We start from the raw sequence: 13634 nt of genomic DNA, 5'->3' as shown, positions 1-13634 counted from the left end.
CATGGAAAACCATAAAATGGTTTCCATTGCTATGTACATGGAGACTTTCCCTGTTCTGGCAATTTTCATTTCTAGCTAACAACATGATCTCCTTCACGAGAGGAGGAATGAAGGCAATTGTGAAATGGAGGCCTGGGTCCAAAATGTCGAAACAGGGTAGGAGCAGGTAGACCCGGCAGGTGAAACATGTCTTTCCCCACTGGGTCACGCTGACCCCACACACATATTCTAGCATCTTGGTTAATTAAATATATGTACGATATGTACACTGGTGCTTATCCTTTTGACATATATGGTTTCGTGCCTCGTGAGTAATGGACTAATGAGATTGAGAACTGGTTCTACTTGTACACCCCATTTCCATCTATGCGTCCCATTTCAAGTTTTCAACTTCCACATGGCAAAAATCATTGTTTGACATCTCTGGAGGGCCTCCTTTCATGTCTCAGACTCAGCCATCACTGTCTCCTTTCTGAAGAAAAACGCCATGGCTATCGATATCTCCACCCTGGATGCCAGGTCTCTCTCTCTTCTCTCTCCTCTCTATCATTTCTGGCTTTTAATCTTTAGTTGGTTTTTGTTGCTTTTCCAGAGAAAGAAAGTTTAAAGGATGTTTGGTTCCTAAGAAAAAAAAAAGTAACACTCAACTCAACCTGGTGTCATAGCTGTACAAGAATTATTTAGGTGTTCTTCTATTTCGGGGTTCAATCCATGGTTTTCCTTTCAGGTTCTTTTACTGTGCAAGATGAGTTGGGTTTTCTTTTGGGATCAAACAATGGTTTCCATTTCCTTTTTCTTTAATGTTAGAAAATTAGTTGGGTTGTTGTCTTTCTTTGTTTTCTTTTCTTTTGGGTGTTGGGGTTTGAGTGGGGTGGTGGAAAAGATCAAATAATGGGTTCCATTTCCAACCTGGGTAGCTGCTTCAAGGAGTTTTTGTTGAATTAATTACTGATGAAGTAAAGTTCTCCATGTAATGACTAATGAGTTCAACAGGCAGAGCATGGAGCCCTTTCTGTGCTTCGGTAATTACCGAAGTTGCTAGGAAACATTACGATAGAGGAACTTGCTGCGAAATTTCCTCAACTGTGAAATTTGGATATCTGACATTAAGGCACACAGACACGTGCTTGTATGGCAGTTGAGCCAGCTGGGCTGAGAAGACTACATGATTACTATTTGAATTGATATCAGAAACTGTTGATTAAATACTGGATACTTGGCTGTTGGTTGGCTTCAATGTGAAACAAGAAAATGGAAAGCAGAGTGTCAGTCTTGTTGAATGAGACTGTCATTGTGATTGTGATGTCATACCACGCCATTGAAGATTTCCATGATGAATGATGAATAAGATGATGGGAAATTATAATAATTCCTTGAAAAAGATTTGCATGATGTATGATGAATAAGACAACTGAAAAACTATAATGATTCAGATTGGATAAAGAAGCCTTCCTTCACTTTGAAGGATTATGGAAGTTCCTATTAACAATCTTCTTGTATTACAACATTATAGTTGTGCCAATTTTCTATGGTTATTCATGAATAAGATTCACATAACCGATACATGAACAGATTCCAATGATTGAAAATTTTTAATAGATTTGTTGGAAAATATGACAATGAGGAATGTTATGAAAAGAATTGATTGCATGGTCTTTTTAAGGGCTTGATGCCTTGTCTCTTTTGTCTACATAATTTTGGAATAAAGATTCATGCTAGTTTTTCTTTTATGCATTTATTAACTCTAAATTATTGTGGTTTTGTTGCTAGGTATCTTGATTCTTGCAAAAGGCATGGAGTGGTGCCCAACTCTGCAGTATTATCATGGTTCTATAAGGTTATTACTAATGACTTGTACCTGTTTTAAGCTGGCACCAGTGGAAAAAAAAAATCATACTATGGAAAAGTCGATTTTGGTTAGAATTTTTTTTCCTTTTTTTTAATGGGGTTGGGGTGGCTGGGTTATAGCTTTTGTCTTTTTGATGATGATAATTTTGAAATTAGTAGTCTTGAATCACAGAGATAGAAGTTGAGATGGATAAGTTGCAAGTAACTTGATTCAGTACAAACTCATTTTGGAGAACTGGAGAATCTTGAATTAAAGGAACCACTTGGATAATTGACTATGCATTATAAAGGCCACATGATTCATAATGAGGAGCTTGCTTTTTGCAAGGTTTTTGGTTCTAAAAGAAAGCTTGGAAAACATACCCACTAGTGACTAGTGACTGAGCTCATATAACACATGTTCAGAATAGTGGTGGCCATTGATTTAGTGGTTGTAATGCAGTGGTGGTGCTGGTAGCAATGGCATATGTGGGGTGCTAATTCGATGTTGAGGTGGTGCAGTAGCTAAAAAGAATGATTAATATTAGCCCGGTATGCATTATGGACCAATTTCCTAACAATTTAAGCTTTTAGCAAAGTTGGTAGCTTAAGATTGTATCAGAACTATTTTATTACCTCCTCTGTTAACATCTGGTATACATTGTGGGCTCATTTCCTAACAACTTCAGCTTTGAGGAAAGTTGGTAGTGTAACAACTAAAAATTATTTTAAATGCTAATTTGTCTCTCCATGTGTGGGTATGGCCTCATGTGAAGGTGTTAGCAGGGGTATATATTGTGAGCTCATTTCCTATCCGTTTAAGCTTTTAGGAAATTAGTAGCTTTTTAACAGTTAAGAATGATTTTAAAAGGGCGGAGTTACTAGAAACTATGAATTATTTGATGAAATACTTACTAATACTGAATTGTTTGATGACATATTGTTTAATACTCACAGCTCTATGCTCTCTCTTCGTTTTTGCTTGCCTTTTGGTGTCCTTGGTAATACCATGTGTCCTTTGATGTGCTCGTTTGCTAGGCGTTGTTAATATATTTTCTTCTTGCCTATAGAAAAAAGAAAAAAAAACTCTCAGATCATATGGATGTGGAAGATCCCTTTTCATATCTAGTACTTATAGGTTGTGGACAAATGTGTTTCTCATCCTGGCTTATGATGGTTGCTTAGCTACCAAATTTTGTATCCTGCTTTCAGTAGTTATATAAGAATGCTGAAAACAATGATAAAAGAGTGGAGTTAGCACTATCTGGATGACATAATGGCATCCAAGACACTTAATATTCTAATCTCATCTAAACATGGAAGATCTTGTATAAGAATTAGTTGATTGAAGAGATTTCAGATCTCTAGAGTCCTTGTCCTTCTTTTAGATGCGGCAGGTAGTGGCACTATCATATGGAGCTATTCCTAGTCCATTTGTGGTGACTGAAGTCACTGAACTATCTTAAAAGCAAGATTACCTTATTTATTGGACTAAAGTTTCCTGAATTCCTACGTGGAAGCTTTGCACTTGGTTTAAGTTGTTTAACAGCTGCAATGTAGTAATGCTTCCTAAATTGCATACTTGTTGTTCTTTCAAAGAAATTGAAACTGCATTTCCTGTCATCATATGCTGTGAATCTGAAATTGTGCTCATTATGGTTTATTAGTTGTCTTATCTGGTAAAATTTGTAGTTAAATCCTTTGAACTTTTAAGTTTGGATTATTTTTTATTATTTGCAGTGAAGTTGATCGTGATGGCTAAACATTTTCCTTATTATGCAGGCCAAGATTCAGAAATCCAGTCATGAGAAATGCAGCATAGTGGTTTTACTGGACCACCTAAGAGCTGCTGATTTTTCTCCTCTAATCGATGTATTCCTAGAAATTGACTCTTCTAATATCGATGCAGTTGACATACTTCATGAATCACCTATCATCTTGACTGAAGAGTATGTTTTGTCTATGATACGTACGATAAATTTGAAGCTTCGACTTGTTGAACTCCGAGATGTTTCATTTGGGAAGGACTTTTTCCGGTTTGTGCTGTGGTTTCCTTCCATTATATTTGAAAAAGATATGGTAGTAACATCTTTTATGCGTCAATTGTGAATATATATTTATTACCTTGCAAGTGTTTCCTGTTAAAAAAATATCCTCTTTAGTCTCTCTTTGTCTCAAAACTCACATTCACATGTATTTGCACTTGCATGCACATGTACTTATGCATGCTCTCACTCACAGGAAAGGGCAAAAAATGCCTAGTACTTGAGGCAAGAGAGCTCCAAAACCTTTCTAAAATTGTAAAGCATGGAAAGGTAAACCAACTATTTTCTTCTTATGGGTGGTGAAAACTAACATTCTTTGTGTAACAATGTCTTGGGAAAGTTGAAAAGACATAGGAATAGGAGGGGAAATGTCGGCTAGTCAAGGAGGTGAAGTCTTATGTGTTGTATTGGAGACTTGGGCTCAAATTCTTCATTCACCAAGGTTGGGCAGGTTCAACGCATATGACAGAGAGGGGCTAGCCTACAGGTCTAAATGGGATTCTTTCCCAACATTCCAAAATAAAAAGTAACAATTGGAAGTATTTTAAAAGGCTATTTGGGCTTATGCCTTGAGACTCACCTCAAGGTGAGACTATGCAAATTAGCTTCGAGGTGAGACTAGTCAAGACTTAAGCCCCACCAATTGAGGCTTATAGCCTTGAGGGTGTTGTCTCAAGGCTATTGAGGCTTAAGCCTTTAATTGGTTTGGGGCCTTTATGGACTTTTTATATATATCTTATAAGATGTTTAAGTCTCAATATTTATTAGTTTTAATGAATTGTGCTTTTGTGAGGTTTTGGTATAAATTTATAAGTTTTGTCTTAGGCTCAAGGTTAGAGTTAAACCTTTTATAAAGTAAAAGCTTAATTATCTACCAATTAATTCTGTAAATGGAGAGGGAAGAAAAAGATTGAGAAAAAGAAATAAAGGAGCTCTTGAGCACTGTCATGGTTGAACTCATATATGATTCATTTCATATTATAGATAGATAATGGAGATAGACCATCATAATTGATGGACGAAGTACAGGAATTTATAAACATTAACACTGATGTGGAGGATAATATAGCAATTGAATATGATTGTAATTCCTTGGATGATCCTAGTAGTGTTATGATGGTAGAGCTCAAAATTATTTGATGAACTCATGAGAGAGAGAGTTGAATTTTAGAAGAGAGAAAGAGGAAGCAAATTAGAAACTATTTAAAATGACAAATGATTAAATCGGTTATTATGGATCATATGGTTTTCATTATTCAATTTTCATGTGATTTTATTAGTATTTTTTATGATATTTTTATTTTCTTTTTTATTCATTTAAGTTGAGGCTTATGCTTGTTCTGCCTCGCTGCTTACACCTTGACTTATTTGGTTAAAACACCTCAAAACTACCTCTACCCTTTTAAAACATTACTAGGAAGTGAAACTGGTATTTTTGCTCATCCAGAAAATTCCCACATTTAACATGGTTGGGTGATCTAAATTGTTACCTACTTGCAATTCTCATAATTCTTGAGAGGACCACTTATCAAGTGTCCACATCAATATGAAATGTTGGTTGGCATCTTCACCTTGGTGTGATTTTCTTCACCATGTGTATGACTGGATTTTTATCTCTCTTCACATTCTTGTGGTGGTCATTATAGATATCAATAGCTGAACTGAATGGAAATAACATAGTTGTGAATTAGAGTAGTGAACTTGTCATATACAACTCAATTCCTCAAAGTTAGGCTATTATATACAACCCAATTCCTGGAATCCCCATCCTAAGTTCCTAACTATTGAGGCCATGCAAATTCCTGGATCTAATGGCACTACAAGCTTGAAGAATGATGTAATTATTGAAAACACCATATTTTCAATAATTTAGACTAGAGGAACTCTTGATTTTGTGAGGAAGGTTGTCTTAACATTCCTGTGTATTTGAGTTGGCTTCTCTGGATTTGGATGGTTCATTACACTGAACAAGTTATTGGGGCTTCAAATAGACCTTAGTCCAACAAAGCATAATGATGAAATCATATTCTGACAGTAAATTGTGCGAGACCATCAAGATTTGTCAACCAAAATTTGTGCATTTGGCTTGCATTGGTGGTCATTCAACATAGTAGATGTTACTTGACATCTAGCCCTCTTTTCACTGTATTTGACTGATGTCCTTATTTGTATATTTACAAAAGGACAAATTCAGAAAAGCTTTCGCTTTTCTACCATGAAAAAGTTGGGTGAGATTTCGGCCAGCTTGTTCTTTACCAACCTACAATATTATTCTATGTGTGGCACACTCCCTCTCAATCTGCTTCCTGGCTTGAATGTTCATCTTTGCATAATAGGCAACTAAATTATTCAATTTTTTGCTTTGAGTGAATTTTGTGATTATGTTAGTCAAACTCACTTAACAGGAAATGAATTTTGCAATTGTTAATACATTTTGGAAAAATTACCATGTATGATAATGAAATATAACAAAATTAGAGGCAAGTTCCAAAGTCAGAGCTGAATTGGCAATATCCATGATCTGTAAATAGCACCTGTTACTGCCCATGTCAACCAAAGAACGGATTATTTATCAAGCTAAACTATCATCTAACTGGTAACTGAGGCCAGTAGGTCATACATATATCTTCTTGTCAATGTTGGGCCTATTAGAGGGGTCATAAATATTTGCATGGTTGATATTTTCCACAGCATTCTGGTTTTTCAATTGCATGATATTTCATAATCCTGCAATTATCAATAATATTAACATTTTACTGATTCCATGCTCTTGTTTTAGAGGTGCCTGGTATCAGCTTTTTTCCATGTGGAAATAGAAGATTTATCATTTCTATGCAACACTTGTTCTGAAGTAGAGTTAACAACACCTGATTTGTCCTTTTGAAATTATATTTTAACTCTTTTATTAATTTGGACTCTTTTCAGGGATCTCTCCCATGATGGCTTGGCTTGCCAAGTTTTAAAACTAAGGTCTTCCCATTTTCAAAAGCTCAACATGGTTGGAGGGTTTTTGCAGTTACACACCCTTAATCTGGATTATTGTACACATCTCACTAGTTTGCAGAAGGATTGTTTTGCTTGCATGCCAAATCTGATGCGTCTTTCAATGTGTGAGACAAGAGTTGCTAATCTTTGGACAACTAGTGCAGTCCTGTCAAAAATTCCTTCTCTGGTGGAACTCAGGTTCCAAACTTGTCCATGTTGTGAAAACACTGGGCCATGTCCCATGTCATCCAATACTGATGATTCGTTAACTATCGATGATGTTCCAAGCATGGATGAGTGTCTATCAAATGATTGTCAAATCACAGTATCAAGTGAACTTCAAAGAATAGGTTTATTGGAGTTGTCATCTGATAATGCTCTTCCAGTTTCGAAGAAACATGGCCATTTGCAAAAGGAGGTGAGAACACAATTATTCTCATGAGTTTGGTATATTCAATATAGAACAGCAAGGCTTATTATTGTTTATTTGCAGGTGTTAAATTTTCTAGTCTGTTTAACAGGTTTCTTTTAGTGAAATGCATGTTCAACACAAAAATGGATCTCTTTTAAGTGGGCTTAACTGGGACTTGACAGATGCTGCTATTGCATTGAAGTATTGCATTTCACACCATCCTTCTCCCATATGCTTTGAGAAACATTACCGGGACTACATGATTGCTTCATTGCCTCTTTTGCAAGTTTTAGATAATTTGCTTATCAGAAAGATGGACAGGGAAAAGGCCAAGACTATCTTTTCAAAGTACTATGAGTATTTACCATATAAAAGACAGCCAGAGAGTGTTGTTACAGTCTTGCAAAAGCGTGAAATGGGATCAAGTACTATTCATGGCAGAAAATCTTTGAAGCCAAAGCAGCCATCTTCTTACAAAAAGAGTCCATATTTCTTCTCAAGGTCTCTTTGTGCCACCAAACTTGGGGCATGGCCACTCTTATATCCTGTATCCAACATTAGCTACACTAGCAAACAAGAAAGTAAGCAACTTCGTCCAAGGCAATTTGAGTACCATCCATCTAACTCCAGTCTTATGGTTTTTGGAACACTTGATGGTGAAATAGTTGTTTTCAACCATGAGAGTGGGAATATAGTTGGTTACAGTCCATCCATAGGAGCGGCTAATAGAGTTTTGGGGCTCTGTTGGCTTAAGAAGTGTCCATCCAAGGTATGTGATCACCTCATCCATATATTATTAAATCAGATTTACTTTTGGACCATCATTTCTAATGTCATCCTCGTGAACTTTCTAGTATAATAGTGGAATCATTTTTTTTTTTAACAGAATCATTTTGAAAGGAATTTCTGTTTTCTTTTTTTTCTTTTTTCTTTTTTCTTTTTAAAAATATCACCAGTCTCAGTGTTCTAATATGTCAAATGTCATGATACATGATACATATGCATGGGCTGTTGGCCTAAGACGTGTATACTCAATATCTTTCCTTCTCAATTTAAGAGCCGACTTGAGAGATCATGAAAGCCATCTTTATGATGATGTTTTGTATATAACTCTTTATGATAGTGGTTTGTATGACTTATCAAACAACAGAAATAATTCTCTAATGTTTCAAGGGGATGTGATCAATCACTCATCCTGTTATTATGTTTTTTTTCTTCTTCTCTGTTTTTGAGCACAATATTACAGTGGGACCCAAAGATCCAAAATAAGGTTGACAGCAGTTCCTGATCTAGGTTCATGAGCTGCACTAATTGTGAACCACTCCATGTGTTCTAACCAGTCAGCAGACCTCATGCTTACACCTGAAAGATTTCAAAATATATCTGCTCACATGGCCTCTTATTTTTTTTTTCCTTTTTCTTTTTGTGAAGAAGAATAACCATCTGAATTCTGAAGGGCATACATTTTCGTTTCGAAAATTTACAAGCACTTGCAGTTTGGTATGATGTTTTGGTCTTTGCCTATGGAGCAGTCACTGATTTATCATTATTTTTTTGTTGAACGATCAGCTCCTTGCCGGTTCTGATAATGGTTCCTTGAACTTGTACGACATTAATCACATGCCACCAAACATTGCAGATGCCTATTGCAGTTCTGGCATTGTTACATATGATAGGTTTGAGCAGTTGACCTCTGTTCATGTCAACTCAACAGATGATTGGTTTCTTGTGAGTGGATACTCAAAACATGTTGCTCTATACGACATTGGGAGTGGAAAACGCTTAAAATTATTCAATAATATGCATAGAGAACCGATTAATGTTGCTAAGTTTTCCAACCATTCCCCCTCAATATTTGCCACTTCGTCATTTGACCATGATGTCAAGTTGTGGGACCTGAGACAGACACTAGAACGGCCTTGCTATACATCTTCCAGCTCAAGAGGGAACGTGATGGTTTGCTTTTCTCCTGATGACCTTTATCTGCTTGTTTCAACTGTTGACAATGAGGTACACCTATTAAGATTGAATACACCCTGTGGTCCATTACCATCTAAAATTTTCATTGATATATCGTATATCTTAGTTTGTGATGACTCTTATTCTCATGGTCCCAGTGGTCATCATTGAAGGATCTGTTTAGCATATTATTTCCATTCACTCAATTTCACCGTCCAATTTGGGATAAGTTTAATCAGGAGGACCTCTGAAACGAGGTCTCAGACCTTTAGTCATGTGAATGTGTTTGTTATTAAGTTCTTTTATCCAACCTATACCTTTTTCCATGTTTAATTAGTAATAATGAATTATGGTGCTCTTTGATGGGTGCAAGATTGAGACTAACTGCTAAAAGGTGCCAGGTTAAGCAACTTTTGGCAGCAGATGGAAGGGTTCACATGAATTTTGAGATTGCTTCAACTGGAAGTGCTCATAATTATACTCGTTCTTATTACATGAATGGAAGGGACTATATTATCAGTGGGAGTTGTGATGAAAAAGTTGTTCGCATTTGCTGTGCTCAAACTGGAAGGCGACTTCGGGATGTTTACTTGGAGGTATGTCCTTTGATGAGATATGTCAATTTTATTTGGGGAGCATCCTTACATGTGCACCACCATCTTTGTAATTCTGTTTGTAATTTGAGGTAATAAAGATGTTAGATGCATCTTGTTCCTTTGCAGGATAGGGGATCAGGGAATTCAATGACTGTGCAATCCTTAAGGGGTGATCCTTTCAGGGTAAATTTTTTTGTACCACAGAGCTGATCCATAATTTCTACTTTTCCTTTCTAATTTGAAGTTCTTTTCTCAGAGTTGTTTTTAACTTTTCTGTTTGTGAGACCTAAATCATCCCTTATTGTCTGCATATTCTATGACAACAGAAATGAAGAAAGATGGGGAAACACAAGTGAAAACTGGGGATAAATTAGATCTCCACAACCCCAAAGGGATGAGAGCAAGAAACAATAACTCCATTCAAAATTCTGGAATCACATATATTTGCATGAGTTAAAAAAATTTAATAGCATTGGCTTGGAACAACCACCAAGCTTGGATTGATTTTGAACAACAAATAACACCTTCTAAGTAGACAACGTAAGTTGAAAGGAAGGGTAAGAAAACTAAGATATCTTTGACTAACATAATGAACAATTACCATGCCTGATTGTTGTGAAGACTTGGAGGACATTAAAAAGGCTTCTAATCATAAATTATCACAAGCACAAAAGACCAAGAACTTTTAGAACTTTGCCTGAATCGGTTAGTTTCAAATTGACAGAACACGACACCCTTTATCAAAACAAGTCCTTTCTCCCTCTTTATTTCTCCAATTAACCAACCACAATATTTTATATTTTGCATTAGAATCTAAGCTCCTAGAGCTTACAGTGGTATGACAAGTCCCACTAATGAGGAGACTGGGATTTTGGTTCCAATTATGCCGATTTTCTGGCTCCATTTTGGGTACTCAGATCCCAACAGTACCATCTCAAACCTCTGCCCTTTCTTGAATTTTCAACTAGTTTTGCTCAAGGACATCAACATTGTGAAGAAAAATAATTGAGAAATGGGTTCACCATGGTCAATATTGTTGTTCTTTTTGTTGCTCATGTGTGCATGTTTTCCCTAAAGAAGCACAGTATAGCATGGCAAGTTCTGGACTTATTTATATATGTTCTCATTAACCAGGATTTTAACATGAGTGTCTTAGCAGCCAATATGCATCGGAACTCAAAGTGGGAGGTCATCAAGGTAGCGTTCTTGCATCCTCTTCTTATTGTTAACTGGTTAAAAATGTTCCATTTTGAGACACCTAAAATCGTTGAGGTCCATATGCAGGTCAATTTGCTTGCATCCAGTAATTGTGCCAAAGAAAGTTATCATGGCGAAAGTGTTCATCCTTCCTATAGCCTTGGAGGTTGAGATTAGTGTTTACAATGTGTTTTATGTACATATATGTTTTGGGAACTCATTCTTGTCCAGAAAATGCATGAATTTTGTGTAATAAGTATATCACAGCTCTTGTACCTTGGTTCATTGATCAAGGGGATATACCCTGTTTAGGATGGGCTCGGGTTAACATCCCCTAATGGTCTTGTATATGTAAACTACCACCTTCACCCAAGAAATTTCTTTCCTACTACGTCTTGTATTGGTTTCTTTTATGAGTTTTTGAGGAGATACATGGCAACAATCAGAGGTTTTCTTTGGGGGTGTGGCAGGCATATTCATGGTTGGTAGGCTGTACAAATGCTTGAAATCTATGAGAAATTGTGTCCAACTCTAGCTTGAAGATGAAAAGAGATAATGTATGTATGTACGTACGTACGTACATACGAGCAGGGCTATCATATTTTATATATCAGGCTTGTACTGTTTTCCAAGCCTCAAGCCTATTATATGAATGCATTTTTTTTATAGCATGCAATGTTACAGTTGGGCCTGCTCAAATGGGGTTTGCAAACTGGCACAACTTCATATAAGTTTGCGTAGATTTCTTCATTTCCTGGCTGCTTCTCAAATTTGTGATCCCAAAATGACCTACCTTGGATGCCATGGAATCTTTGATTATACAAAGTTACTCGGGCTGTATTTTGTGAACATGCCCTCTTAGCAAAGAAGTCAGCCTCTTTATTATAATGCACAGAAAGTTTTCTTTTGGTCGGAGGAACACATGGTAAGTTGATTCCACAGAGCCTATAATATAGGTCAATAGTACCAGAGTGGTTTCCTGGACGTGTGCCATATATTTGTATACTTGGAGGTTTCTGCAACTATGTTCACCATCTTTGAGAAATATGGCTATAAAAATACAAGTTGGAGCCATAAAGAACAACTAGACACAGACCAGTATGAAACATGGAGTATAGTTCCAGGATTGGGTTAGTTGAATGCAGATCAATTTCTGATTTATGACAGCCATTTTCGTTCTGGACTCGAGTATTTTAATTCACTTTACTGTAAAATCAATCCAGGCTAGACTATAGAGGAAAACAGCCAAGAAGGTAGCAACTTCAACCTGCTCCCACCAAAACCAATTTACAGCCTGTATTTGTCTGTAATTTTCTTCACTATTCTTAATGAATTCCCGTTTCTGTCTCCAGATTGTTTGAATCATCTTTGCTTCCAGGAAGCTGTATACTTTTTAAACTCCCATTAAGCCAGTATAAATACCACTTAAGACTCCCACAAGCAAGCCAAACAGATCATTCTTTTCTTCCCTACTACCATCACAGTCTGAGGTAGAGAAGATGAAGCAGTTTGCCTTCCCAACTTTGTTACTGGTTTCACTGCTACTGAGCTCCATTTTCCTTCAACCTACAGTGGCTGGTCCACCCACCACAGCTGCTCCGCCTACCAAGCCTGCACCGCCGACCAAACCTGCACCGCCTACCAAGCCTGCACCACCTACCATGCCTGCTCCAAGTAAGTAGCTTGTAAATCATGGTTTATGCAATACAGTATCTGTTTCTCAAAATGAAGTTGGTAGTTGCTGATGAAATGGTGGTTTTGCTTATGTTTGTTGTGTGTTTAGTGAAAGGTTTCTGTGATTCAAAGTGTGGGGTGAGGTGCGCAAATGCAGGAGTGTATGACCGTTGCGTCAAGTACTGTGGGATATGCTGCCAGGAGTGCAAGTGTGTTCCTTCAGGGACCTATGGGAACAAGTCAGAATGCCCTTGCTACAGAGACAAGTTGAACTCCAAGGGCAAGCCTAAGTGCCCTTGATTTTTCCTTGTTAGGCCCCCCATTTTTCTCCTAGTTCACAGGTCTTTGATTAGCTTTATTGGAGTTGTCTTCTTACTTTTGTGGTTACAAGTGGAAAAAAAAAAAAAAATCTATTCAAAATTATGTTCTCAAAAAGTAAGAAAACTGCTTCTCATAAAGCTGATTAAAGGATATGGAAATAATTAATATTCATGTAACTTCTTGAGTAAGTGGGCAGAGAGATTGTCCTGGTGTGCCTTGTGTTGATGATGGTGCTCATGTCCAGCTCCTCTTGGATTTGTGAAAATTTTAGTTTGTGTTTTGGGATTAGTTTTTGATACAGTCTCTGTTTATACGCATCTTCTTATATTTCCCATGCTAATAATAAGAGTCATATTCTTCGAATTTTGACCCCAAACATTAACAAAGATTCTGTAGAGCATAGGGCAAAATGTTGATCCCAGCACCACAGAAAATAACTGAACTATGAATTTGAATTTATCATTCGCATTCTTTTGAGGGCTATGCATTTTGAGCCAGACTTAGTGGAATCGAGCAAAATGGATTTTTTACAAGCTGCTCGGGGAGCCGGTACACATTCATAATTTGAACATTGAAGTAGGGGTAGCAATTTGTAATTCCAGATGGGATTTAATAGGT

The 13634-nt window shown here is 36.8% G+C and overlaps 2 protein-coding genes across 4 annotated transcripts; both read left to right on the top strand.

Moving 5' to 3' along the window:
* On the top strand, window positions 1–11412 carry LOC117919345. 3 transcript variants are annotated; one of them, XM_034836523.1, is made up of 10 exons: window positions 1–519; window positions 1771–1837; window positions 3610–3863; window positions 6798–7275; window positions 7379–8038; window positions 8839–9279; window positions 9630–9824; window positions 9951–10007; window positions 10984–11021; window positions 11109–11412. In XM_034836523.1, exons 1-10 carry the CDS (start codon window positions 488–490, stop codon window positions 11272–11274), a joined length of 2388 nt encoding a protein of 795 aa, XP_034692414.1. In that variant the 5' UTR covers window positions 1–487; the 3' UTR covers window positions 11275–11412. The 3 variants fall into 3 exon arrangements, with proteins under 3 accessions (XP_034692414.1, XP_034692415.1, XP_034692416.1); XM_034836524.1 differs by having other exon boundaries at window positions 3–519; window positions 10959–11021; XM_034836525.1 differs by lacking the exons at window positions 1–519; window positions 1771–1837 and having other exon boundaries at window positions 3737–3906.
* A 993-nt stretch (window positions 11413–12405) lies between these two features.
* LOC117918889 (snakin-1-like) lies at window positions 12406–13379 on the top strand. The gene is made up of 2 exons (XM_034835856.1): window positions 12406–12695; window positions 12805–13379. The coding sequence occupies exons 1-2, from the start codon at window positions 12521–12523 to the stop codon at window positions 12993–12995; spliced, it is 366 nt and encodes a 121-aa protein (XP_034691747.1). The 5' UTR covers window positions 12406–12520; the 3' UTR covers window positions 12996–13379.
* The last annotated feature ends 255 nt before the right edge of the window (window positions 13380–13634 follow it).

This window comes from Vitis riparia, chromosome 7 (genome assembly GCF_004353265.1).
Source record: "Vitis riparia cultivar Riparia Gloire de Montpellier isolate 1030 chromosome 7, EGFV_Vit.rip_1.0, whole genome shotgun sequence".
NCBI classification, from domain to species: Eukaryota; Viridiplantae; Streptophyta; class Magnoliopsida; order Vitales; family Vitaceae; genus Vitis; species Vitis riparia.
This window is presented reverse-complemented; position numbering and strand designations above follow the sequence as displayed.

Excerpts from the sequence above, each read along its gene's own strand:
- LOC117919345 (XM_034836523.1), top strand. The coding sequence starts at position 488 with ATGGCTATCGATATCTCCACCCTGGATGCCAG. Across the intron at positions 7,276-7,378 it reads ATGGCCATTTGCAAAAGGAG|GTTTCTTTTAGTGAAATGCA; the intron begins GTGAGAACACAA and ends TCTGTTTAACAG. Across the intron at positions 9,825-9,950 it reads TTCGGGATGTTTACTTGGAG|GATAGGGGATCAGGGAATTC; the intron begins GTATGTCCTTTG and ends GTTCCTTTGCAG.
- LOC117918889 (XM_034835856.1), top strand. The coding sequence starts at position 12,521 with ATGAAGCAGTTTGCCTTCCCAACTTTGTTACTGGTTTCACTGCTACTG. Across the intron at positions 12,696-12,804 it reads ACCTACCATGCCTGCTCCAA|TGAAAGGTTTCTGTGATTCA; the intron begins GTAAGTAGCTTG and ends TTGTGTGTTTAG.